Source organism: Ahaetulla prasina, chromosome 12 (genome assembly GCF_028640845.1).
Source record: "Ahaetulla prasina isolate Xishuangbanna chromosome 12, ASM2864084v1, whole genome shotgun sequence".
In the NCBI taxonomy this organism is placed as follows: domain Eukaryota; kingdom Metazoa; phylum Chordata; class Lepidosauria; order Squamata; family Colubridae; genus Ahaetulla; species Ahaetulla prasina.
Window position 1 is genome coordinate 8,258,139 of NC_080550.1, and position 27,777 is coordinate 8,285,915.

A 27,777-nucleotide genomic window follows, 5' to 3' on the forward strand; every position below is an offset into this window, starting at 1 on the left:
TCAGAACCTGCTGAAACCCACCTCTGTATGTATGTACGTATATGTGTGTGTGTGTGTGTGTGTGTGTGTGTGTGAGAGAGAGAGAGAGAGAGAGAGAGAGAGAGAGGGAGAGGGAGAGATGTATAAAAGATATTGGAATTCTAAAAAAAATATAGAGAACAAAGATGATTAGGGGACTGGAGAACATATGAAGAAACGGTTGCAGGAATTGGGTATGCCTAATTTAATGAAAAGGAGGACTAGGGGTGACATGATAGCAGCATTCCAATGCTTGAGGGGTTGCCATAAAGAAGAGGGGGTCAATCTATTCTCCAAAGCACCAGAAGGCAGGACAAGAAGTAATGGAAGTAACCTAGAACTAAGGTGAAAATTCCTGATAATGAGAGCAACTAACCACTGGAACAGATTGAATCGAATCGAATCGAATCGAATCGAATAGAATAGAATAGAATAGAATAGAATAGAATAGAATAGAATAGAATAGAATTTTTTTATTGGCCAAGTGTGATTGGACACACAAGGAATTTGTCTTGGTGCATATGCCTTCAGAATATGCAACTTCAGAAGTTGCAGGTGCTCCATCACTGGAGGTTTTTAAGAAGTGATTGGACAGCCATTTGTCTGAAATGATAGTGGAATGAAGTGGGTTAGGGTTAGGGTTAGGTCCCGCTCAACTTTGTTACTCTGTTTACATCCCTATGGTCATGGGATCAAAATTCAGATGCTTGGCAACTGGCTCCTATTTATGACCCTCTGATAGGCAAAACCAACGGGGAAACCACTGGGCAACCATGTCACTAACTTAACAATTGCAGTGATTCCCTTAACGATTGTGATGAGAAAAGTCGCAAAATGGAACAAAACTCAGTTAAGACCCGTCTCGCTTAGCAAATTTTGGGCTCAGTTGTGGTCGTAAGCCAAGGACTACCTGTAATGTGTTAGTAATTTTGGGAAATTGACTTCTGAGACGAATTTAAGACTGAATAGCCATCAATGTGGAGAGTCTAGCCAGTTTAGCGGCACCAAGTTGGAGTAATCTATGACACCAAATTAGGAAATAGACTCTTAGGGGTTGGAAGCTGGAAATTCTGACTCTCCTGGATGAATTGCCCTCTTATGTGATATTAAGATATTAAGGTTCCCCTCACACATACGTGCTAGTCGTTCCTGACACTAGGGGGCGGTGCTCATCTCCGTTTCAAAGCAGGAGCCAGCGCTGTCCAAAGACATCTCCGTGATCATGTGGCCGGCATGACTGAATGCCAAAGGCGCACGGAACACTGTTCCCTTCCCACCAAAGGTGGTCCCTATTTTTCTACTTGCATTTTTTTACGTGCTTTCGAACTGCTAGGTTGGCAGACGCTGGGACAAGTAACGGGAACTCATCCCGTTACGCGGCGCTAGGGATTCGAACCGCTGAACTGCCGATCTTCCGATCGACAAGCTCAGTGCCTTAGCCACTCAGCCACCATGTCCCTACCTGTGATATTAAGAATCCTTTAATTCCTTCTCTTTTACAGGCCTTCAGTGTGATTTCAGTATTTAACACCATGAGGTTTTCAATTGCAATTTTGCCATTTTCAGTGAAAGCCCTTGCAGAAGCCAGCGTTGCCTTAAAAAGGTTGAAGGTAGAAAATGGTGCTTTTTGGGGGTGGGTGGGCGGGAGGGATGATTACAGATATTTTGGGATATTTAAGCAAGTACATAAAAGAAGAATGCCCTGTGTTAGTTACAGAACACACTAGATTGCTATATTATATCATATCCGTTTTGCTGTCAATACCCCTTAATCTATTATTGAAAAATTATATTATGCGCACAACGATGCGAAATCACAGCTGCCAGTTCTTTATGAGGAACAGTTGCAGGAACTGAGGCAGGGGTGGGGCTTCTGGGGGTTCGCAGGAGTTCGGGAGAACCTCTAGCTAAGATTCTGTGCAGTTCGGAGAACCCCCAAATCCCACTCCTGGCTGGCCTCACCCACTCCACCCCGCCCCTCCCAGGAGTCCCCATGGGGCCTGTTTTGGAGGTAAGTGCAGGAGCCTCAGGGAGGGTGAAAAATGGGCTTACTGGAAGTTTAGGACCGTTTCCGGCCTCCAGAGAGTCTCTGGAGTGTGGGTAGGCCATTTTCACCCTCCCGGAGTCTCGAGGAAAGACTCCAGAGCCCAGGCAGGGCAAAAATACCCCCCCACCCACCATGGTACAGGAGGCCGACTAGACCACACCCACCATGGCCATGCCCACCCAGCAACCAGGCAGAGAACGCCTTGCTAAAAATTTTGAAGCCCACCCCTGAATTGAGGATGTCTAGCCTAGCGAAAAGAAGGACTAGGGAGACACGATCTCAGTCTTCCAATATTTGAGGGGCTGCCACAAAGAGGATGGGGGTCAGACTATTCTCCAGAGTACCTGAGGGCAGGGCAAGAGGCAATGGATGGAAACTATTCAAGGAGAGAAGCAACTTAGATCTAAAAATAAATTTCTTGACAGAACAATTGATCAGTGGAACAACTTAAAAACTTAGTTGTAAACCTAATCTTGCGTAGCTTCTTCTCCGTAAAGATTACACTACCAACCAGAGTATACAAAACATTTGCTAGACCAATTCTCAATTACAGCTCGCCTGTCTGGCACCCACACTTCATTTCGGACGTTAATACAATTGAGCGTGTCCAGAAATATTTTACAAGAAGAGTTCTCCACTCCTCTGATCACAACAAGATACCTTATGCCCCCAGACTTGAAATCCTGGGTTTAGAAAATTTAGAACTCCGCCACCTTTGGCACGACCTGAATATAACTCATAAAATCATCTGCTACAATGTCCTTCCTGTCGAAGACTACTTCAGCTTCAACCACAACAATACACGAGCACACAATAGATTTAAACTTAATGTGAACCGCTCCAATCTTGATTGTAGAAAATATGACTTCAGTAACAGAGTTGTTAATGCTTGGAATGCACTACCTGACTCCGTGGTCTCTTCCCAAAATCCCCAAAGCTTTAACCAAAGACTATCCACTGTTGACCTCACCCCATTCCTAAGAGGTCTGTAAGGGGCGTGCATAAGAGCACCAAAGTGCCCACCGTTTCTGTCCTAATGTTCCCTTTGGTTGTATCCAATTCGTATGGTTATTTCATGCTTATATATATTGTTGTGTTTGACAAATAAATAAATAAAAATTAAAAACAAACAAACCTTACATTCAGAAGTTGTGGGTGCTCCACCACTGGGGGTTTTCGAGAAGATGTTGGACAAGTATTTGTCTGAAATGGTTTAGGGTTTCCTGTCTTAGCAAGGGGTTGGCCTAGAAGATCTCCACGCTCATTTCCAATTCTGATATTCTGTTTAGCTGGTTTGGCCTTCCTGCGCATTGAGGTCTTCCCAAAAACCTAAGATGTCAAAAAGTATTAATGTAGTATACGTGCGCATTCAAGCAATGTGGCCCTTTGTAATTGACCGAATGGAAATTTGGCATTGTGCAGGTTATCTAAATCAGTGGTTCTCAACCTTTATAGTGCTGCGACCCCTTTAATACAATTCCACACGATGTGGCGACCCTAACCTTAAAATTATTTTTGTTTTGAATTTATCGTGCCTGAAGCCAGATTAGGCTAGCGATCTGAACTGCTTGTGATTGCCTTGAGGACGGAGGCATTAAAGCAGAGACTCCTCCCCTATTAAGTTTATCACGCCTGAAGCCAGATTAGGCTAGCGATTGGGAGTGATTGCAACTGGCTTGAGAGGGAGACATCAGAGCAAAGATTTCTCTCTTTTTTAATGCATCGCGCCTGAAGCCGAATTCGGCTAGTGATTTGAAGAGCCTGCAGCTGGCTTGTGGAGTCAACCATTGGAGCACGATTCTTCGACTCGCAAGTATACTTCCCATATTTCCAATGGTTTTAGGCGAACCCTGGCAAATCGACATTCGACCCCCAACGGGGTCGCGACCCACAGGTTGAGAACCGCTGATCTAAATGCTACCCAAGACCTTTTCATATGACACTCAGTGTGCTGATAATCACTGCCACAGCCAGTCTATGCCTTAATCTTTCAACTTCAGTTTTCTTATCTTGATACTTGATACTTTCTGATCTTCTCCAATTCTTTGTCTCCTGTTCTACTATGTCCTATCACATCAATTATCCACACTCTCTGCTTTTCAACCACAGCTAAATCTGGGGTGTTATGAGCCCAGACTTTTATCAGTTTCTAAAATTCGAAAATCCCACAATATTTTAACCAGTGCATTTTAGATATTTTTTTCAACTCTATGTTCCCACATTGATATGTCAAAATATATTAAATAACATATATAAAAATGGTAAACCATTGTTGCTTTTTTCCAAAAGACAGCTAGAATTTCTTGGTTGTTTTTCTTTGAAAACATTTTGCTTCTCATCCAGGAGGCTTCTTCAGTTCTGAACTGAAGAACTGAATAAACTTCTTGGATGAGAAGTGAAACCTTTTTGAAGAAAAAAAGAACAATAAACGAACAAGAAAAAGCACCTTTGGGACAACCATGACTTGGATGATTGAGAATCTCCATAGACGTAAAGCACAAGATTTTCAAGTTTCTGTTATCCATCAATAATATATTCATTTATATTATTGAGTCAAGGTTGACTCAGCCTTCCGTCCTTCTGAGGTTGGTAAAATGAGGAGCCAGATTGTTGGCTGCAAGATGCTGACTCTGTAAACCACTTAGAGAGGGCTGTAAAACAATGTGAAATGATACATAAGTCTAAGGACTATTGCTAGTCCTTCCTCCCTTCCTCCCTCCCTCCCTCCCTCCCTTCCTTCATGGCACAGTGGTTACAATGCACTGTTGCAGGCTGATTCTGCCTACTGCCAGAAGTTCGATCCCAACCGACTCAAACTTGACTCAGCCTTCCATCCTTCCAAGGTGAGTAAAATGAGGACTCAGATTGTTGGGGGCAATGTGCTGTAACCGCTTACAGAGAGCCATAAAGCACTGTGAAGCAGTATTTAAGTCTAAGTGCTATTGCTAACTATCATCCAGCTTATCTCTCTCTCTCTCTCTCTCTCTCTCTCTCTCTCTCTCCAATATCTATTACTGCCTACCTGTTTCTCTAGCTGTCTATATTCATTCTATTTATCTATCTACCTACCTATCTACCTATCTATCTATCTATCTATCTATCTATCTATCTATCTATCTTTCATCTATCTACCTATCTATCTATCTTCTATCTCAGGAGCTCTGGCGTAGTGGTTAGAATGCAGTATTGCAGGCTGACTCTGCCCACTGCCAGCAGTTCAATCCTGACTCAGCCTGCCGTTCTTCTGCAATTGGTAAAATAAGGACCCAGATTGTTGGAGGCAAGAGGCTGACTCTGTAAACTGCTTAGAGAGGACTGTAAAACACTGTGAAGCGGTACATAAGTCTACATGCTATTGCTATATCTTAGATCATGGTTTTTTTTTCCTCTTGTAGAAAATTCTCACCATGAAAACGCCTTCTGCGTATGTGACAACCCTGCAGGACTCCAGAAATGCAGTGGTGTTGAAAGACGTCACCTTATCTTGGGAAAGTGCTTCTGGTGGACCCCACAGGAAAAGTGGGAAAGGAACACTTCTGAATGGGAAAAGGGTCTACAAATCCCCTCCCAGGGTAAATGTGGTCATTCCTCACTCACAGATATCAATGGTTGGGAGCGATATCGACTGCAGCTTTGTCCTGAGGAATATAAGTTTCATAGTAGAGAAAGTAAGTATACGGGAACAGTAATATTTGAAACTAAATTCGATCTGGTGATAATTTACATTGAGAGGTTAAGATTTGGTCTGGATATAAACAACCTCCGGATTGATGGGGAAGATCCCTTACTCCCATAATATAGTTTGCCTCCCATAGAGGACCTGTGTATTGTGTGGGTCAGAAGGAGGGCTGAGAAAATGTCTATAGAGCCCTCACATCACATGGACATAAATTATTTCAAGAATTCTCTTTTTGCTATAGGGCATTGCATGCCAAAACAACTAAACACAACAGCAATAGTACTTAGACTTACCATGTTTCTCCGAAAATAAGACTGGGTCTTATATTAATTTTTGCTCCAAAAGATGCATTAGGGCTTATTTTCTGGTTAGGTCTTATTTGGGGGAAATACTGTACTAAATGCACCCAGCTGGCTGACAGTCTTAACTGGAGCTTATTTTGGGGATAGGGCTTATATTACGAGCACCATGAAAAATCATGCTAGGACTTATTTTCCGTTGGGTCTTATTTTTGGGGAAACAGGGTATATACCGCTTCACAGTGCTTTACAGCCCCCTCTAAGCAGTTTAGAGAATCAACATATTGCCCCCAACAATCTGGGTCCTCATTTTACCCACCTCGGAAGGATGGAAGCCTGAGTCAAACTTGAGCCTGGTGAGATTTGAACTGCCAAATTGCAGACAGCCGGTAATCAGCAAAAGTAGCCTGCAGTACTGCACTCTAACCACTGCACCACTTAGTTTTTTCCCTTGTGCCATCACTCTTCTGAACACCTAATTCCCACAGTACTGTCTTAGGTCTATTTACCCTTGTTGTATGTCTGTAGTATTATTATTATCCTTCCCACCTTCTCTACTACCCTCTCTGATATTGTTATTATGATTATTATTACCCTGTTGTTTTGCATACACACTGAGAGCTTCTGCACCAGAGACAAATTCTTCGTGTGTCTAATCACACTTGGCGAAATAAAGTATTCTAATTCTATTGCTGTCTATAAATTATACTCAATTTTTTTTTCCCTTCCCAGGGCAAAGTTTTGGGGATTAGTGGCAATGTCGGAAGTGGAAAAACCTCAATCCTTAAAGCAGTATTAGGACAGGTACGTAAATGTCTACATTTTTTCTCAGTTCAGCTCTAATGTAATATTTTACAGTTAACATGGCTTTTTCCCCTGAGTCTGCTATGCTGATCAAGTCAAAGCTTCAGTATTATGTGCTAGCAAAAGTTAGGCCTATAGTGCATGAACTATACATCATTTTGCTAATACGCTGACCTTCTCAGCTCTTATGGTTAATGCATACCAAAATTATGATGCTGGTTGTACGTATTTTACTATTTGCTTAAACAGAGGAAGCAGATCTTGCTCTCCAAATCTGTACACAAATTGCATTTCGGTGCATTAAAATGTCCAGGACAGAGCCTTGGACCATTTTTAAAAAATGGCTAATTCAATGGATTGTCAATTTTCAATTTGCATATAAATATAAGAGGTCCGGATCAGACAGTATTTCCAAAGATCAGGTTCCGTAAACTTCCTTGAGAAGATGTAGGAAAGTTTGTAGAATTAAATATTTACCGTATTGTTCGGACTATAAGACACACCTAAACTTAGAAGAGGAAAACAACAACAAAGGGGCCTCTGTGGCTCAGACTGGTAAGACAGTCTGTTATTAACAGCAGCTGCCTGCAATTACTGCAGGTTCTAGTCCCACCAGGCCCAAGGTTGACTCAGCCTTCCATCCTTTATAAGGTAGGTAAAATGAGGACCCAGATTGTTGGGGGGGGGGCAATAAGTTGACTGTATATAAATATAGAAATAGAATGAAGACTATTGCTAACATAGTGTAAGCCTCCCTGAGTCTTCGGAGAAGGGCGGGATATAAATGCAAACAAAAAAAAGTTTTTGGCCTTTTTCTTGGCCTTTTTTGGCCCTTTTCCAGTCTTTTTTTGGCCTGTTTCTGATGCTTTTTCGCCCATTTTCAAGGCTTTTTTCAGCCCATTATTTCTGAAAAAAACAGGATGAAAAAAGCCTCAAAAACTGGCCCAAAAAGCCAAAAAAAGAGGCTGGAAAAAGCTGTGAAAAACAGGCCACAAAAAGCCTTGAAAATGGGCAAAAAAAAAAAAAAGACCTGAAAACGGCCGAAAAAAGGCCCGAAAACAGAACTTGCTGAGGCAAAAAAAATGGCTGGCAGGTGGGCGGCGCTTCAGCAATATTCGGTCTATAAGACGCAAAGACATTTTCACCCCCCTTTTGGGAGACAAAAAAGTGTGACTTATAGTCCAAAAAATATGGTATGTAACTGTAAACCGTGGGAGGGATTGCACTGCACAGACTAAATCAAGATGCAGAAAATTCAATCTATCCGATAATTCTTAGTGTACGAGACACAGTAAAATCTTTCTCCAATCGTAATTCCAAAACTACAATAACAGCAAAGGAAATAATTACTTCCATTACATTAGTAAAGGTAAAGGTTCCCCTCACACATACGTGCTAGTCGTTGCCGACTCTAGGGGCCAGTTCTCATCTCCGTTTCAAAGCCGAAGAGCCAGCGCTGTCCGAAGACGTCTCTGTGGTCATGTGGCCGGCATGACTGAATGCCAAAGGCGCATGGAACGCTGTTACCTTCCCACCAAAGGTGGTCCCTATTTTTTCTACTTGCATTTTTACGTGCTTTTGAAACTGTTAGGTTGGCAGAAGCTGGGACAAGTAACGGGAGCTCACCCCGTTACATGGCAGCACTAGGGATTCGAACCGCTGAGCTGCCGACCTTTCGATCGACAAGTTCAATGTCCTAGCCCTTGAGCCACCGCGTCCCATCACCGCATCCATTACATTACATAAAGTCTAAATTTAGTGTGTAGAAATTATGTCTTATTTGGTCCTGATGGGAGGGCTGCTCTTGGTATGCAGCATGTTCTCTCCCCTTCCCTAATTTTCCAATATTTTCAAGTTCTCCATCAGAAACAAAGTAGGTATCTAACAGTAGTGGGATTCAAAAAAATTTACTACTGGTTCTATGGGTGTGGCTTGATGGGTGTGGCTTGGTTTGGTGGGCATGGCACGGGAAGGATACTGCAAAATCACTATTCCCTCTCCACTCCAGGGGAAGGTTACTGCAAAATCCCCATTTCCTCCTGATCAGCTGGGACTCAGGAGGCAGAGAATAGATGGGGGCCAGACAGAAGTGATATTTACCAGTTCTCCTGCAAAATTCCTGCTACTGGTTCTCCAAAACTGGTCAGAACCTGCTGAAACCCACCTCTAGTATCTAAGAACTGTGATTTATGATAGCTGGATTCAGTGGGAAACCCACTGAAGCAGATTTGACATCCAACCATTCCTTCTCTCCACTCCAGATGTATCTGTATCGTGGGAATGTCGTGGTGAATGGCACTTTGGCGTATGTGTCCCAGCAAGCATGGATATTTCATGGAAGTGTCAGGGATAACATTCTGTTTGGAGAAGACTACGATGAACAAAGGTAACCATTAAAAAACGACGAAGATTTCCCCTGTCCAGTCACGTCCGAGTCTAGCAGTGCTCATCTTCTTTTCTTAACCAGGATTGTCCGAAGAAATTTCTGTGATCATGTAGCCAGCATGACTATACGCTGAAGGTGCACAGAACTGTTACCTTCCCACCAAAGTGGTACTTATTTATCTACTCGCATTTGAATTATTATGAACTGCTAGGTGGGCAGGAGCTGGGATGAGGATGGGAGCTCACCCCATTGCGTGGAGCTCGGGTCTTGAACCCGGTCTGTCTGCTTTCTAGCTGACAAGCTCAACGTCTTTAACTGCTGAGCCATCGTGCCCCCAAAGATAGTTACAAATTTAAGTAATAAAAAAAGGTTTAAGATTAGTACATTTGTGGGGAGAGTGCTCCATCGTTCAGAATTATCACACTCTCTTTGCTGATCCTTGGCTCTGTTTTTTTTTTTTAAGTAATTCAGTCTTTAATCCTTTTATCCTTAGCTATATAAAGGAAAGGGCAAGCATTGTATTCAATTAAATGCTAGGATGTTGTACTGTTAAATAACTGTTATCAAACGTATTTATGGAAAGAGCTACTTATTTCTCTTGCCATATTTATAAGAAATGCCCTGGGGACAGAAAAAGGAAGTAACAAAATGAAAATTTTCAAAACTGCAACTCAGATTTTAAAAAAAAAAAAAAAAGCACATTAAACGTAGCTGCTCAATTGGAGATGAAATGGTGGCATAAAATGTCAGCTCCTTAAAGGTTCTCAGATTCTAAACATCGCCAGAGGACTTCTGCAGGCAAGGCGTCACAAACCTGTCTTTCTCTAGCCATCTTGCCTGAGTGAGCGATGGGAACTGATGTGAGGCTTCAGAGGTTGACCTGGTTGTTTGAAGAGGTTCATTTGAGGACGTAGAGCAATTTGCATTAGGCCTTCTCTATTTGAAGTCTGGTCCTTTCAAACACCTAGAGCAGGGGAGTCAAACTCAAGGTCTATGGGCCGGATCCAACCTGCAGGGTGCTTAAATCTGGCCTGCCAGGCTGCCCTGGAAACAGTGACTATGTTTTTGACTATGACTGCCTCCTGCAGCCCTTTGCCTGTGAAAATGGAGCATTGGAGGGGGGTCCACCTGGGCTCCGTTTTTGGCCACAACCGCCTCCTGCAGCCTTCTGCCAATGAAAACGGAGCATGGAGTTTCTGCTGGCAGAGGGCTGCAAGAGGCTGTCACATCAATAAGTGATGTGGAGCTGGCCATGCCCATCATGGCTATGCCCACTATGGCCACACACATCCCCCACCCCAGCCAGTGGCTCAGTGGCTAAGATGCTGAGCTTGTCGATTGAAAGGTCGGCAGTTCAGAGGTTCGAATTCCTAGTGCCGCATAAGGGGGTGAGTTCCTGTTACTTGTCCCAGCTTCTGCCAACCTAGTAGTTCGAAAGCACGTAAAAAATGCAAGTAGAAAAATAGGGAGCACCTTTGGTGGGAAGGTAACAGTGTTCTGTGTGCCTTTGGCGTTGAGTCATGCCGCCCACATGACCACGGAGACGTCTTCGGACAGCGCTGGCTCTCTGGCTTAGAAACAGAGATGAGCACCGCCCCTAGAGTCGGGAACAACTAGCACATATGTGCGAGGGGAATCTTTACCATTACCTTTTAGCCTTAATACTCCCCATATATTTAATGTTCTTTTTAAATGTGTCAAGACCAAAATTACAATTTGGTTGGCCATTTTAAAAGGTCCTTGAGGGCTTCACCCAAGAATTCTGAGGGCCACAGGCAGGTCAAGGACCTCAGCTGAACAACCTGTATTAGAGTAATCAAGATAAGGCATGTCTCATTTTCAAATAGAGTTTATGTATTCTCCAGAAAATCCTTTGCTTTTAATGAAACCAAGGAAGCTGTTCTTTCTTATTGGTTTTCTAAATATTATACCCGACCAGTGTACTCAGCTGTGTGGTTAAATGGTTGCTAAATATCACTTCTGTCGTTTCCTCAAATTATACTGGAGTGGATCAAAAAGGAAAAAAAGAAGAGAAGAGAAAGAAAAGTATATTCTAGCTTAGCAGGAACAAACAAACAAGCCAACACATCTCCCAAGAGCTCATTTTAAGACATCTTCAAAATGGCTCTGGGGAATATTACCAGCATGTCACGAGCCATTACATGCTGCAGGGAAGCACTAAACTTTGCTGAAATGATATGAAATAGAAAAGCAACCTTCGGTTCAAATATTACATACAATATCTAAGAGTAAAATAATTGATAAGGCCCAGTTATTTGAGTGCCTTCTTTGCTCGAGTCATTTCCATCTCAGCTGGTTATTGTAAGAGCTTTACAACTTGAAAAAAAAATTGTGAAGAGATGCTATCTAGGGAAGAGTCAGATAAGAGGATACAAAGCCCACAGTTGCATAATGGGTGGAACAGGAGTTTTAAGAGGGATCCTTAATGCTAAGTAACAGTGATACCTCAGTACTCAACATTAATTGGTTCTGGGAGGCATGGTGAGTACCAAACAAAATTTTCCCACAAGGAATAATGTAAATAAATGTAATGTGTCTCAAATCCAAATGCACATTTTTAAAGGCAATGTATAAAAAGATAGTGTTGTATATAACAGAACAACAGAGTTGCAAGGGATCTTGCAGGTCATCTAGTCCAATCTCCTCCCCAAGCAAGAGACCCTACCAGGGGTGAAATGCTCCCAGCTCTGACCAGATCTCACAATCCAGTAGCAATCGTGACCTGTGGTTTGGCGATCCGGTAGCGATCGCTGAACCACTGGCGACACCTGCCACCTGGATGTTATTAATTCCTCGTTTTAACCAGGAAGTAATGTGTTGTTACCTTCTGTGCATGTGCAGAAGGTCTGTGCATGGATGTGATGTGCGCGGGGGGCGTGTGGACTTCCAAGCTGGTAAGGAAGGTAAGTAGATTTCACCCCTGGGCCCTACATATCATTACTTTACATGAGAAATAAACCTAGAAATTAATAAATATTTAGATTAAATAAAATAAAAACTTCAGGTTACCTGTAGTGATGGGGGGGGGGGGGAATGCAAAAATACACAAAATGACCACAGAAGCTAAGATGACTGCAAGAGGATATGCACAGGGTAAGAGTTACCACGGGACTAATGTGGCACCCTTTGTTTCCGCTTGAAAAGAGTAGCGAGTCATGAGGCAACCAGCATCATCAAGTTCTAGCTTGCGTGTTGAATACCAAACAAATAATGAGTACCGGGACAAAAATTTCTTGTCAAAATGCGTTGAGTACCAAATTCGATGAGTTTCAAAGCAGTTGAGTACAGAGGTACCTCTGTATCAGACTATAGACTGAGGGTGGGAAAATTGTACTTTCAAACTTGCAAGGTTCTATTATTGCAGCTTTACGATAAAATAGAATTAGTTTATCTGGTCACGTTTACTGTCTGGTCTGGCTGCTAAGGCTGAGACTGAGTCAAAACTGGAGAACTGGCAATACTCAACATTGAAGGAGTCTTCTCCAATAATAATCACAACATTGCTACAAAGCTTATTTATAGAAGTGAAAGAAATTTGCCGAGATTCATTGCTTGCTGTTCAGTTCAGTTTTAATATTTTAGGTATAATCATATCATCAACATTTGCAATCTCAAGATAGATATGGAACGTTTATCCTATGGAGATATGACTGAAGTAAGTATGATGTAGTTTTATTTCATTTAAGGATGCTAAATTAAACTGCCAACTTACAGTTGCTTATTTTGTGTATTGGGATCTCACCTCATGGCAACATATTTGGAGATCTGCCCTGATTTTATGCACGTGATAAGTCAGTGAAGTACAATAAATGGAGAGAGAATGATTGACCTCAAATCGCTTACTGAGTTTCTTGGTCAATTGGTTAATTAATGACAGCATTATATTTGCTTTTACAAGAAAGAAAAAGGCATCACTGAGCCTAACGCCAATTGGCCAAACTAGCCTTAAATATTCTCCCTAGTACGAAGGGTACAAAACTCCAATATTAATTCATGTTAAGCATCTTCAGCTGTTACATCAGATTTGTGAAACAGTGACACAAATGAGTTTCCTATAATTTTGCAAAGAAGGGTTGGGGGTGACATGATTCTGATTTCAGGGCTGCTACAGAATTAGACTGACTTTCAGAACATATTGGCTTAGTCATGGCTGGTTGGATAAACCATAATATGTTGTGCACAAGGTAGTAAGCCACAAAGCATGGCTAATGCACCCCTGGCTTCAAATAACATAGTAGGCTAATGTAAACTGGGATTGGATCCAGCTTGTTGTGGAAATTTGTCAGCCTGTAAGTAACGATAGGCCAAGATGTTAAACCAATCGTGTTTCGCTAATTTAGTTTTGATGTGTTTCATAAACCCAGCATTTGTCCTAACGTGTTGAGGCTAAATTGGGCCATAATGTGTTTTTATCACCCAAGGATTAGTGGATCCGAAGGAGAGGAGAGAAAAAAAACCCTTGCTTTATATATTCCTATTTTATTATCTGAGCAATCTGCTGTATTTTCCTGGAAATGACTGGAATACAAGCAAGCCTGGGCTCCCATGGGGATGTGGGGAGGGGGAATCTATTCTAACAAAATCTGGCATTTTGTCCCTCCAAGCTAGCTTGTCAGTTTACATTATCATTCTTGGCACTCTGGCTTGCAACAAGATCAAACTTGGGACTCATAGTTGTGAAGTAGTTTTGCTCTGGCTAACCTGCTCAACATCTGTGGATGTTGTGAAAATGGCCTATGGCCTCACTGACATTCTTATAGCTGCTGTTGATTTCCGAGTTTCTGACATACTGATAGATTCCCAGGAGAAAAATCTTCAACATATCTTTAGGAATTCCCTGTAAACACATATGCCGTATAACTTGGTTGCCTGCTGTAAATAAAATACATGGTGAGGGGCCAGGATTATGGTTAGTTATGGAGCAGGGAGGAACCACACAGAAACAGGAGGTCCTGTTGATTCCAGGGTTGAAATCCAGCAGGTTCTGGAAAACCGGTAGCAGAAATTTTGAGTAGTTCAGAGAACCGGTAGCAGAAATTTAGAGTCATTTGGAGAACCGGCAAATACCACCTCTGTCTGGCCTTATAGTAGGGTGGGAATGGAGATTTTGCAATATCCTTCCCCCAGGAGTGTGGAGCAAATGGAGATTTTGCAGTATCCTTCCTCTGCCATGCCTACAAAGCCACGCCCACAAAGCCACACCCATAGAACTGGTAGTAAAAAAAAAATGAATTTCACCACTGCCTGGAACTAATAGTGACTCACTGTAACATGTTCCCAAAAGGAAAGAAAAAGAGATGTCAAATTAGCCACTCAAATTAGCAATTGTTCTTAGAAAAAGTAAAAAAAGAGAGAGAGAAAGAGAGAGAGAGAGAGAGAGATTCAGACAAACTGGCAAAAGATCAGGAAAATGTTATAATTTGTCAGCCCTTCGAGGTCAACCGTCAGAAAATAGATGCCATCAGGACTCCTGTAAACTACAGTTGAGGAGTAATGTAAAACTTGACTGAGATTTTCTCCTCCATGTTATACGAAAGAGAATCAAGATGGGACAATCTTGAGTTTCTTTCTCAATCTGTCCTCTCTTGAAGGGCTAAGATGATATTTGTCTATAGGCTGTGGAGTATCTTATTCAACCACATTCCTCCATGTAATTCAAGCAAGAGTCAACCGCAACTATTTACAAGAAGTGATAGGAAGGATGGGTCATGTGGTTGAAGCCCCATCATCAACAAGACAATCATAGTTGTGTGATGGATCTATGCTTGTGGATGTCATCTTAACTTTTTTGTTTTCTCTCTCCGCTTCATGCATGGACATCCCTGTTCCCTTCATAATTTATCGGTACTTGGGGCCTAACCTTCTTCTTTTTGCATGCTAATATTTATTTCTCTTTCTGCAGAATACAGTAGTTGGCCAAAATATTTTTCAGAAAATTAGCCTGACTCTACGGTACTCTAAGATAAACAGCTGGCAGTTCTATTTGCTCTAACTAAAAAGGACATTATGGGCCATGGAATAGCAACAGCAATAGCACTTAGACTTATATACCACTTCACAGTGCTTTACAACCCTCTCTAAGCGGTTTACAGAGTCAGCCTATGGCCCCCAACAATCTGGGTCCTCATTTTACCCACCTCGGAAGGATGGAAGGCCAAGTCAATCTTGAGTCTGGTGAGATTCAAACTGCCAAATTGCAGGCAGCCAGCAGTCAGCAGAAGTAGCCTGCAGTACCGTACTCTAACCACTGCGCCACCCTGGCTCATAGGAATAAAGAATCAGTCCTCTGAACGTTTGTCATAAATACCGGAAAATTTCATAACTTGACGATGTTACATAATGTTCACATTGCAATAAGGATAGAAAGCTTTTTTTAAAAAAAAAACGCATATATGAATATTATATATTTGGGTTCGATTGATGTATCCCTTCTGTTTTTTTAAAGATAGGAGAAGGGGGCGTGACCCTTTCTGGAGGTCAGAAGCAGAGAATTAGTTTAGCTCGTGCGGTGTATGCAAACCGAGATATTTATTTATTGGACGACCCTTTGTCCGCCGTGGATGCTCAAGTTGGAAAGTCTATTTTTGAAGACTGCATTAAGAAAGCTCTTCAAGAGAAAACCATACTTCTGGTATCTCATCAGCTGCAGGTAAATGGATTGCTGAAAGAAATGGGAAAGAACTTTATAGGGAACGGCTATGAGGAATGGCGTCCTAAATCAGAAAGTCACCCAGGATGGAGTTGGGATGAAAGAAATCCAATATCAGTGTTCTTATTTGCGTAGTGGTGTCCGACCCATCGTGACCCTATGGACAACGTTCCTCCAGGCCTTCCTGTCCTCTACCATCCCTCAGAGTCCATTTATGCTCACGCCGATTGCTTCGGTGACTCCATCCAGCCACCTCATTCTTTGTCTAGACACAAGAACAGTTTTTCCCCCTGAACGCCATCACTCTGCTAAACAAATAATTCCTTCAATACTGTCAAAGTATTCACTAAGTCTGCACTACTATTAATCTTCTCATCGTTCCCATCACCCATCTCCTCCCACTTATGACTGTATGACTGTAACTTTGTTGCTTGTATCCTTACGATTTATATTGATTGTTTCTCTATGACTATCATTAAGTGTTGTACCTTATAATTGTTGATGAATGTATCTTTTCTTTTATGTACACTGAGAGCATATGCACCAAGACAAATTCCTTGTGTGTCCAATCACACTTGGCCAATAAAAAATTCTATTCTATTCTATTCTATTCTATTCTATTCTATTCTATTCTATTCTATTCTATTCTATTCTATTCTATTCTATTCTATTCTATTCCTCAAACCCATAGATAGATAGATAGATAAATAAATAGATAGATAGATATATAGATATAGATATAGATATAGATATAGATATAGATATAGATATAGATATAGATGTAGCTCTTTGGTTATTTGGGTTTTCTCAAGCGTAAAATTGGAAGTGTCTTGGCGACGTTTCGACGAAGTCTCATTTGTCATCTTCAGGCTTCAGCTTCGTGCTTCTGGGAGCAATGTGGAATTCTGGAAGCACGAAGCTGAAGCCTGAAGATGACGAATGAGACTTCGTCGAAACGTCACCAAGACACTTCCCATTTTACGCGGGAGAAAACCCGAATAACCAAAGACCTACATACAAACACCCGCGAAAACCTCAGAAAACATAGATATAGATATAGATATATAAATATATAAAATCTTTCTTGTTCAGTATGTCTTCAATACTTTAGCATGTTCAACCAATTTTCATCCCCAAGCTCTTTGCCAGTAACCCCCCTCCATTTCCTCCTCCATTTTTGTTTTTAAAAAAAATCCTGCAAACCATTAGAGCCTCTTCTAGAGCTGCTAATATTTTCCTCTGGTGTGTGAACATTCCCTTCATAATGACCTACATTTGGAGAGTAAGTGTGCTATTAGTTTAGAAGTAACAAGCATTCTGGGTTTTATGCCCCCGGAGAGAGGCAATTGCACAGTGAGCCTAACATAACAGAAAATGAATTAGAGCATTTGGCAGCACTCTTTAACAACACCGAGCAGGGAGGTGGCGGCATGGTTTGGTTTTCAGGCAGTGATTGTTGGTTGGAGAATTGAGGTCAGCAACCATCCATCCTTTCCATGGCAGATGCAACGTTTGCGAGCCTTTTGAGTCTTTGCCACTCTGGTTTTATTTTTCATTGTTAAAAGACTTCTCAACAAACATCCCTGCGGTTTTATTTGGTTATTTCTTCCCTCCTCCATTCTTGGAAAATAAAATATCTTTTTCCATACCAGCAGAGGGCACAGAAGTCCTTGATCCATTTAAAACAGGAGAGAAACAAAGACGCTCGTTCTAAAGAATGGGGAGAATTTCTATTTCTGACCTAAAACAGAGCCCTTGGGGCTTACAGATTGTAGTTCTTCCCAAAGCGATAGTAATTTGTTGAGATGTGTGTGTGTGTGTGTGTATGTGTGTGTGTGCGCACGCTGCTGTTTCAGCCAGGTCTAAGAAACCAGACTGTGCCCTATAAAAGTATTTTCTAAGATTTGTACTCTTTTTCTGTTGAACAGAAGTTAATCCCTGCCTCTCCGTCTCTTTGTCTATATGTACTTTCTATCTGTTTCCCATTGTCTGTCTGTCTGTCTGTCTGTCTGTCTCCCTCTCTCCCCCCCCCCTCTCTCTCTCTCTCTCACACACACACACACACACACAGAGGGAGGGAGTGTGTGTGTGTGTGTGTGAGAGAGAGAGAGAGAGAGAGAAATACAGACACATACACACAATGGGAATCTCTCTCTCTCACTCTCTCTCTCACACACACACACAGAGGGAGGGAGGGAGGAAGAGAGGGAGTGTGTGTGTGTGTGTGTGTGAGAGAGAGAGAAACACATAGACACATACACACAATGGAATATCTCTCTCTCTCTCTCTCTCTTTCTCTCACACACACACACACAGAGGGAGTGTGTATGTGTGTGTGAGAGAGAGAGAGAGAAAGAGAGAAACATAGACACATACACACAATGGGAATCTCTCTCTCTCTCTCTCTCTCTCTCTCTCTCACACACACACACACACACACACTCACAGAGGGAGTGTGTGTGTGTGTGTGAGAGAAAGAGAGAGAGAGAGAGAAACATAGACACATACACACAATGGGAATCTCTCTCTCTGAGAGAAAGAGGGAATGGGAGTGAGTGAGGGAGAGAGGGAGAGAGAAACTGAAGTATGTATAAATCTGTTAAAATCCATTTTATTGGTTCATTGTAATTTATGATCCAGTTCAGTTCCAGCTTGAATCTAGTTTGATTTAAAAAATTATTTCAGTTTAATTTGGAACGTCTAAGCTAGTGTTGGTGAACCTTTTCAGCACCGAGTGCCGAAACGGGCGCATCCACGGGTGCGGGGTAGTGCCGGAAACCGGAAGAGCAGCTCCCCTACGCAGGAGCACCGGAAACTGGAAGCTCAGCTTCCCAGGGCACCCAAACATGCCGGGGAGCTGCTCTTCCTGTTTGTTGTGACCCAGGCCCAAGTAAGTAGTAGGAAACTCAGTCTGTGAAAAACAAACTTTATTCGAACAGCGAATGACAATTACTTCATTCCCAGCATCATTCAACTCAAATTAAAACAAATGCCTCCCAATACAAATTCCTCAGTTCTGTCGCAAACCTTGGTCCAATTAGGCAAACTGCCAAAGGCCTTTCTTGGCAAACGTTCACAAGTCACAAAAATAAAGGCAATATGTAGACGAAGCAGAAGACAAAGCAGAAGAAGAAGCTACCAATGTTGTTTTCCGGCAAAGCCCAAATGCCATTGCTGGTCTGTTTTAAGCCTTATGGGAGGGGCCAATCATCTCTTGGCCGTACTCCTGAGTTGTCCTTTTTGCTTGAGCTGCTCTTGCCTTCTGGCAGCTCTTCTCATGCGTGCATTAGGAACAGGCTCCTCCTGTTCCCCTGCCTCACTACTATCAGTCTTTGGAGGCTCTGGAGTCCGCACCTCACTTCCTGATGGTCCTGGCCTCACCTCAGCCTCATTGCTGTCCGACTCCGTTGCCGACTCCGTTGCCAGCTCCGTAGGCTGCTGATGAACCACAATACTGTTTCCGGTACTTCCGCATGCACAAAGACCCGGAAGAGCAACAGGTGACAGGTGGCATGCCCAGAGAGATGGCTCTGTGTGCCACTTCCAGCACGCATCCCATAGGTTCGCCATCACTGGTCTAGGCTAACTGCTTTCATTCAAACTTCAAAAAAATTGATTAGAATAAAGGCTTCTGGGGCACACACAGAAGTTCTTCAAAATTGATCCGGATCAATTCAGTGGCATCAGTTTGACTGGACGGTTGCAACTGACTTGCTGATTCGATTCAGGAATCTCATCTGAGCCAGAGATTCATTTCTACGGCCCTCAAATCAAGTCTCCAAATTGAACATTCTTATGCTTGCCACAATACAGCATATTACACTAGATCCACCCCCCATCTCTATTTTTTATTCATTGCTATGTTTTATTTAATTGAATCGCTGTATCTTTCAGAACCAACAATCTCTTGCAATCTTGTCTGCTAATTGCGGCGTGTCCATTCACGCTGCCTATGAGAAGGAGCAAATCGGGAGGTTTTTTAAAAAATGGCTTGCTTAAGATACTATCCAATATCCAATCCACACGCATAAAGGTTTAGATGGTTGGCCTCATTTCAAAAGAGAAAAGACTGAGCAGTGCAAGACTGATAAAAGTGAGGGAGGGACAGAAGTTAATCCATGATAAAAGTGCAAGACTGATAAAAGTGACGGAAGGAGTCCAAGGGACCGAAGTTAATCCATCCATGTCCTTGGATGGCATCTAGAAGCGGCAATAATTTGAGAGGAAAGGTGAGCTGCTGACACCTCTTCCTTTGCACCGTCATTCAAAGATTTTTCTTAATTTTAGCATTCTTCAAGCGTTGCTGTCTTATCTCTGACTGAACAAGGGTGGCCAAAGGAAGACTTGTACTTTTCCTAGCTTCATGTCCAGACTGCATAATTTGCTTATAAGAACTTCCAAAACTCTTATCCACCAAACAAGGACATAGAGGTAATCCTCGACTTATAATAATGTGTTTAGGTTGTAAAATGGGACAAAACTCACTTAACAATAGACAAGACTAGACTAGACTAGACTAGACTAGACTAGACTAGACTAGACTAGACTAGTCTAGTAGGTTTGTTTTCAGAAAGCCTGCTGTTACTAGTTAATTTAGAATTTACAGGGCAGATACCAAAGCAGGATGACCCTAAAGAAGCCACCAAGAAATTTTTTTAGAATAGAATAGAATAGAATAGAATAGAATAGAATAGAATAGAATAGAATAGAATAGAATAGAATAGAATAGAATAGAATAGAATAGAATAGAATAGAATAGACATCTTTATTGGCCAAGTGTGATTGGACACACAAGGAATTTGTTTTTGGTGCATAGGCTCTCAGTGTACATAAAAAGACAAGATACATTCATCAAGAATCATAAGAATAGAATAGAATAGAATAGAATAGAATTCTTTATTGGCCAAGTGTGATTGGACACACAAGGAATTTGTCTTGGTGCGTATGCTCTCAGTGTACATAAAAGAAAAGATACCTTCATCAAGAATCATAAAGTACAACACTTAATGATAGTCATGGGGTACAAATAAACAACTGTCTTTTGTTATCCATGGAAGCTCAATTGTGGTCTTAAATCAAGGATTACCTATACTTAGACCCAAGAAAGAGGGAGGTGTGAGAAAGACATGCCAAGATATTGTTTGATACAAATGGTCAAATTCTGTTTTTCTATCCTACAACAATAAAGACTGTTTAAAGAAATGATTATAAGTAGTCCTCACCTTACAACCGTTCATTTAGTGACCGTCTGAAGTTAAAACGGCCATGTCTCTTCCTTGATCTTGTGTCTCTTGAAGACTAACAACAATCCTGAAAGTCTACAGCAGGGATCTCCAACCTTGGCCACTTTAAGACTTGTGGACTTCAACTCCTTTAAAGTCTTAAAGTGGCCAAGGTTGGAGACCCCTGCTCTACAGGTAGTCCTCGACTTACAACTGTCCATTAAGTGACCATTCAAAGTTGCAACATCACTGGGTTGTTACACTTATGATCATTGCAGCATCCCTATGGTCACGTGATCAAAATCCAAACGCTTGGCAACTGACTCGAATTTATGACGGTCGCAGTGCCCCCCGGGGTTTCTTGATCCCCTTTTACGACCTTCTGATGAGCAGAGTCGATGGGGTAAGCCGGATTCGCTTCACAACCGGGTTACTAACTTAACAAGTGCAGTGATTCACTTAACAACTGCGGCAAGAAAGGACGTAAAATGGAAGCAAAACTCACTTAACAAATGTCTCGCTTAGCAAAACAAAAGTTTGGGGCTCAACGGTGATCGTAAATCGAGGATACCGACATAAACGTGGGGCCCTGAAATATAAACCCTACAACCTTCTCATTAGTTTACTGATTCTTTTCTCTTTCCTTAATACCCACAGTATCTGCAGTTTTGTGATCAAATCATCTTGATGGAAGATGGGGAGATATTGGAAAGTGGTACCCACGCGCAGCTGTTGAAAGCCAAGGGCCGTTACGCTCAACTCTTTGATAACCAGCGCGCGCAAGACGTCATTGTGGGTTTTAGTTCTCCAGACTTATTTTGTGCTGCTGCCTATTAGCATCCTCAAAGTTAGTTCTCTGGTACTGGGTGAAAGCTTCTAGAAGAACTTTCTTATCACACCGCATAGAATTTGAAGCCTTTTGATGCCGTTTACCAGCAACCATTGTGTAGGATAGAGACATTCAACAGATTGGACAAACATTTGTCTGAAACGTTATAGGGTTTCCTGCCTGAGCAGGAGGTTGGATTAGAAGACCTCCAAGGTCCCTTCCAACACTGCTATTCTACTCTGTTCTGTTCTATTCTATTCTCACTCTACCTGTTCTATTCTATTCTATCTCACTCTACTCTACTCCACTCTACTCTACCTCTACTCTACTCTACCTGTTCTATTCTCATTCTATTCTCATTCTATTCTCACTCTACTCTACCTCTACTCTACTACTCTACTCCACTCTACCTGTTCTATTCTATTCCATTCTATTCTCACTCTACCCACTCTACTCTACTCCACTCTACTCTACTCTGTTCTGTTCCATTCTATTCTACTCTACTCACTCTACCCACTCTACTCTACTCTACTCTACTCTACTCTACTCTACTCTACTCTACTCTACTCTACTCTATTCTATTCTATTCTATTCTATTCTATTCTACTCTACTCTACTCTACTCTACTCTACTCTACTCTACTCTATTCTATTCTATTCTATTCTATTCTATTCTATTCTTATTTATTTATTTATTTATTTATTTCGATTTTTATACCGCCCTTCTCCCGAAGGACTCAGAGTGGTGTACAGCCAAGTAAAATTCAATATATAAACATTAAGAGAAAGTTAAAAAACATATTATAACGTGGCCCAAATTTTAAAACAAATTTAAATCTTAAAATATAAATAAATTTTAAATTTTAAAACAAATTTAAATCTTAAAATATAAATAACCCCAGTAAAATTTCAGTCCAGTCCCGCTTGAATAAATAGGTGCGTTTTCAGCTCACGGCGAAAGGTCCGAAGATCAGGCACTTGACGTAAGCCAGGGGGAAGCTCATTCCAAAGCTCATTATTCTTGCTTTAAAACCTCCAAGGTCCCTTCCAACTTTGTTCTTCTGTTATATTTCAATGCCTAATCCACACTTTCCAAGCACAAGCGCCAGGGGTGGGTTCTACTTACCCTTATTACCGGTTCGCAGTGGCCTCGTGCATGCGCCAAGCTTCTGCGCATGCACAGATCACCTATGACGACATCCGGGTCAGTACGCAGAGCCTCCCGCCAGTTTTACTATCGGTTCTATAGAACCGGTCCGAACCGTGGGCCACTCACCACTGACGAGCGCAAAGAACAATGTGGTTTACGCACCAACACTGGCACTCTTGCAGGTTTTCACTGCCACTTGCACCTCGCAAACGTTTCGAAGCATTGCACGGATGAAGAGAAAATGCGCAGCCGCAGCAGCATCTGTGCAGAGAGCAAAGGGGGATATGACTCAGGCAATCAGTACCACGTGAAATACGGCGATACTTTTCCGCGTGTGCATTGTGAGATTCCAGGCGTGTGCTGAAAGGACAGAGTTCGTGGCTCAACCCCCACCAGAAGCCAGGTGACACCTTCTGGTGCCTGCAAAGATGACAAAGCAGAGAGAGGGTTTGGAGAGTGGCACTGCTTTAGCAATAATCATATGCCCAAAGGCACATATTAGAATAATGTGGATAATAGTAGGTCCAGTTACTGTTGAGTCTCCACTTTCATAAGACCTAGCTAATTTGGATAATAGTCGTGTGTGATAGGAAGTGAAGTCTAACAGTATCTGGATGGCTATACATTGCGCAGTCTAATGGATGTGATCTAGATAGCTTAGGGGTAGCCCCTGAATCAGAAAGGCAATGGAAATAATTTCTGGAGAACATGACAGATATATAACAGTTCATTTAATGACAGGTTCAAAGTTACATCATCACTGACAAAAGTGACTTATGACCATTTTTCCACACTTGGGACCATTGCAGCCTCCCCATGATCATGCGATCAAAATTCAGATTCTTGTGTTCTGACCCAGCTCCCCAAACACGACAAACCATCTGAAGTTAAGTCAAAGATTCCTTTATTAGGAGCACCAGCAGCCCCAGCAAAAAGTTTCTCTCTCACCGCAGGCTAACAAGTCCAGCCGGCTGGGAGATGAAGAGTTGTCTGCCACATCTATTCATCTCCGTCCCCTGCCTTTTATCCCCAGAGCTAGGGTTGGGCTTTGCTAGCAGTGGTAGCTCTTCCATCCCAAGGATCAGCCCACAGATTTCCACTGTTCTCCTCTCCTCTGCCTTCTGCGCATCCCTGCGTCAGGCACTGGACCCAGCTATTCTGTCTCTTCCTCATCAACCACCTCCAGACCTGGGGGCTGTTGACTCTCCATCTGAAGGCTGATGGATGGGCCAGGCTCCACCTTTGTCTCTATCTCTGACGGCTCCATTCCCTCTTGCCCCTTGGAGCTCTCAGGTTGCCTTGATGCTGACCCTGACTCCCAATCCTCCTCCTCCTCCTCTGATTTGGCTGTTGGAGGGGCTGGCAGCCGACAGGCCACAACAGCTTGGCAACTGGTTCATATTTATGATGGTTGCACTGTCCCGGGGTCACAAGATCCCCTTTTGCGACCTTCTGAAGAGCGAAGTCAATGGGGAAGCCAGATTCACTTCACAATTGCGTTGCTAACTTAATAACAGCAATGATTCATTTAACAGCTATGGCAAGAAAGACCGTAAAATGGGACAAAACAAATGTCTCACTTAGCAATAGAAATCTTGGGCCCAATTATGGTCATAGGTCGAGGACTATAAGTCGAGGAGTTATCTGTATCATGCTGAGCTTGTAGGCTTCCAGGAGACCTCTGCTTAGATGTTGTAGGTAACAAGCTGTTGGACTAAGCTGACTTGGGGTTGAAGAAACAAGTGTATTTTTATATTCTTAACAGATGAGGAAAAACTGTTAGAACAATCAATCGTTTTTAGAAACAAGAGGAAAAATAACTTCCTTGGGTCAATGACACTGTTTCTTCCAGTATCAGATGCTGGAGAAAAATAAGAACAAATAAGTATTATCCTCAAGACAAGTTTATGGGGTGTCCTATGGTTTAGGCCAGGGATGGGGAACAATGGCCCTGCTGGCTCAGGAATACTGAGAGTTGAAGTCTGGTGGCTTAACAGACTAAAGCAGTCTGTTATTAACACAGCTGCTTGCAATTACTGCAGGTTCAAGTCCCACCAGGCCCAAGGTTGACTCAGCCTTCCATCCTTTATAAGGTAGGTAAAATGAGGACCCAGATTGTTGGGGGTAATAAAAGTTGACTTTGTATATAATATACAAATGGATGAAGACTATTGCTTAACACAATGTAAGCCGCCTTGAGTCTTCGGAGAAGGGCAGGATATAAATTCAAAAAAAAAAAAAAGTCCACAAGTCATAAAGGAGGCCGTTGTTCCCCACCTCTGGCTTAGACAGATGTTGTATATGATCTAGCTGGGCTTCTATATTCTCAAATAAAAAAATATTTGCTTGCTTTAGATTCAAGACAACCAATTTCTTTCATCATCATCAGACGAATCAATGAAAAAGAAAGACATCCAGGATCACGATTCAGAAATCTCTGCCGCAGAAATGAAATTTCCTGGTAAAATTGTTTCCTTTCATCCTTTATATTTTTAACGATCACAAGTATTAGCTTGATTCTCCCCTCACTTTTCATCTTCCAAGGTTTTGATAAGCCTGATGATACAGAGACTAAGAAAGACCTTGAAGAAGGAAAAAGCAGGAGTAAGTTTCACTTTGTCTTTCTGCACGATTAAATCCCCAGATCTCACTGTCAACCCCTCTGTGGTTCAAAAGCACCCAGGCCTTCTTAGATAAATGTTTCAAGTTTAGGCCTTGGTACTTTTGAGGTGAAATTAATATTGCCATGTCAGTGAGGAATAAAAATGCTTTTTTGGGGAGGGGCAAGTAATCGCTTGACTCTCTCTTCACTTTTCATCTCCCAAGGTTTTGATAAGCCTGATGATATGGAGACTAAGAAAGACGTTAAAGAAGGAAAAAGCAGGAGTAAGTTTCACTTGGTCTTCCTGCACGATTAAATCCCCAGATCTCACTGTCAACCCTTGTCTACTGCAAAAGCAACCAGGCTTGCTTAGATACTCTCTTCAAGGTTAAGCCTTGTTACTTTTGAGGTGAAATTAATGTTGCCAAGTCAGTGTGAAATAAGAATGCTTTTTTTCACAAGTATTAGCTTGATTCTCCTTTCACTTTTCATCTCCCAAGGTTTTGATAAGCCTGATGATACAGAGACTAAGGAAGACCTTGAAGAAGGAAAAAGCAGAAGTAAGTTTCAGTTGGTCTTCCTGCGTGATTAAATCCAGAGATCTCACTGTCAACCCTCTGTGATACAAAAGCACCCATAGTTACTTATATACTTATTTTATGATTCGTCCTTGGTACTTTTGAGGTGAAATTAATGTTGCCAAGTCTGTGTGGAATAAGAATGCTTGTTTCCACAAGTATTAGCTTCACTCTCCCTTCACTTTTCATCTCCCAAGGTTTTGATAAGCCTGATGATACAGAGACTAAGGAAGACCTTGAAGAAGGAAAAAGCAGGAGTAAGTTTCACTTGGTCTTCCTGCATTATTAAATCCCCAGATCTCACTGTCAACCCCTGTGTAATGCAAAAGGACCCAGGCCTTCTTAGATAATTTTTTCAAGTTTAGGCATTGGTACTTTTGAGGTGAAATTCAGGTTGCCAAGTCAGTGTGAAATAAGAATGCTTTTTTTCACAAGTATTTGCTTGACTCTCCCTTTACTTTTTATCGCCCAAGGTTTTGATGAGCCTGTTCTGACCTAGGCTCCCTTAACAAGCTGGAGGTGGGAATTGATCCCCGGCAAAGCCTCTTTTATTTACACAACTGTGAATTACATTCATTCACAGTCAACAAGGCTTATCCAAACAGTTTTTCAAAGGAATATTTCTCAACACACTTTGTCTCGCTTGGGAAGCTGCCATGTAACTTGTTTCCAACCACAGTACAAGGCAAAACCTGGCACAGAGTCTCTCAGAGTCACAGAATGAATGAATGGTTTCCTGAAAAAGCCCACTCCCTGTTCGCTCCTCTTTAATTTCCTATGGGAGGGACCAATCACCACAAAGGTTTGGCTTTACTACTGAGTCAACCGTGCTTTCTGAGTTGTTTTTGTCTTTGGGCAGCTCTGCACATGCGACACTGGGAATATGCTCCAGCTGTTGCTCTGCCTTGCTCCTGTCTAGCTCCCTCTCTGTCTCCGATGCAGAGCCCTCGTCTGAGCTTTCCGCAACCCCCAGGACTGGCCGAAGTTCCTCCCCAACAGCCTCGCTATCCGACTCAGCTACCAGCTCTGCTGGCCACCAGAGGGCCACAGCAGAGCCTGATGATACAGAGACTAAGAAAGACCTTAAAGAAGGAAGAAGCAGAAGTAACTTTCACTTTGGCTTCCTGTATGATTAAATCCCCAGATCTCAGTGTCAACCCCTGTACAGTGCAAAAGTACCCAGATTTCCTTAGATAATTGCTTCAAGGTTAAGCCTTGGTACCTTTGAGGTGAAATTAATGTTGCCAAGTCAGTGTGAAATAAGAATGCTTTTTTTCACAAGTATTAGCTTGACTCTCCCTTCACTTTTCATCTCCCAAGGTTTTGATAAGCCTGATGATATGGAGACTAAGGAAGACCTTGAAGAAGGAAAAAGCAGGAGTAAGTTTCACTTTGTCTTCCTCCATGATTAAATATCCAGATCTCACTGTCAACCCCTGTGCAGTGTAAAAGCACCCAAGCTTGCTTAGATACTTGCTTCAAGGTTAGGCTTTA

General features: G+C 42.2%; 1 protein-coding gene across 1 annotated transcript in view; it reads left to right on the forward strand.

Annotated features, from left to right (window-relative positions):
* LOC131184281 (ATP-binding cassette sub-family C member 12-like) overlaps nt 1–27,777 on the forward strand; it is an 84,469-nt gene that overhangs the window by 15,985 nt on the left and 40,707 nt on the right. The window contains exons 8-19 of the mRNA XM_058155403.1: nt 1,521–1,628; nt 5,461–5,733; nt 6,776–6,847; nt 9,109–9,233; nt 12,837–12,909; nt 15,700–15,903; nt 21,783–21,917; nt 23,324–23,444; nt 26,206–26,265; nt 26,481–26,540; nt 27,226–27,387; nt 27,604–27,663. Of these exons, the coding sequence (XP_058011386.1) occupies nt 1,521–1,628; nt 5,461–5,733; nt 6,776–6,847; nt 9,109–9,233; nt 12,837–12,909; nt 15,700–15,903; nt 21,783–21,917; nt 23,324–23,444; nt 26,206–26,265; nt 26,481–26,540; nt 27,226–27,387; nt 27,604–27,663 (1,453 nt within the window). The remainder of the gene's footprint in view (nt 1–1,520; nt 1,629–5,460; nt 5,734–6,775; nt 6,848–9,108; nt 9,234–12,836; nt 12,910–15,699; nt 15,904–21,782; nt 21,918–23,323; nt 23,445–26,205; nt 26,266–26,480; nt 26,541–27,225; nt 27,388–27,603; nt 27,664–27,777) is intronic.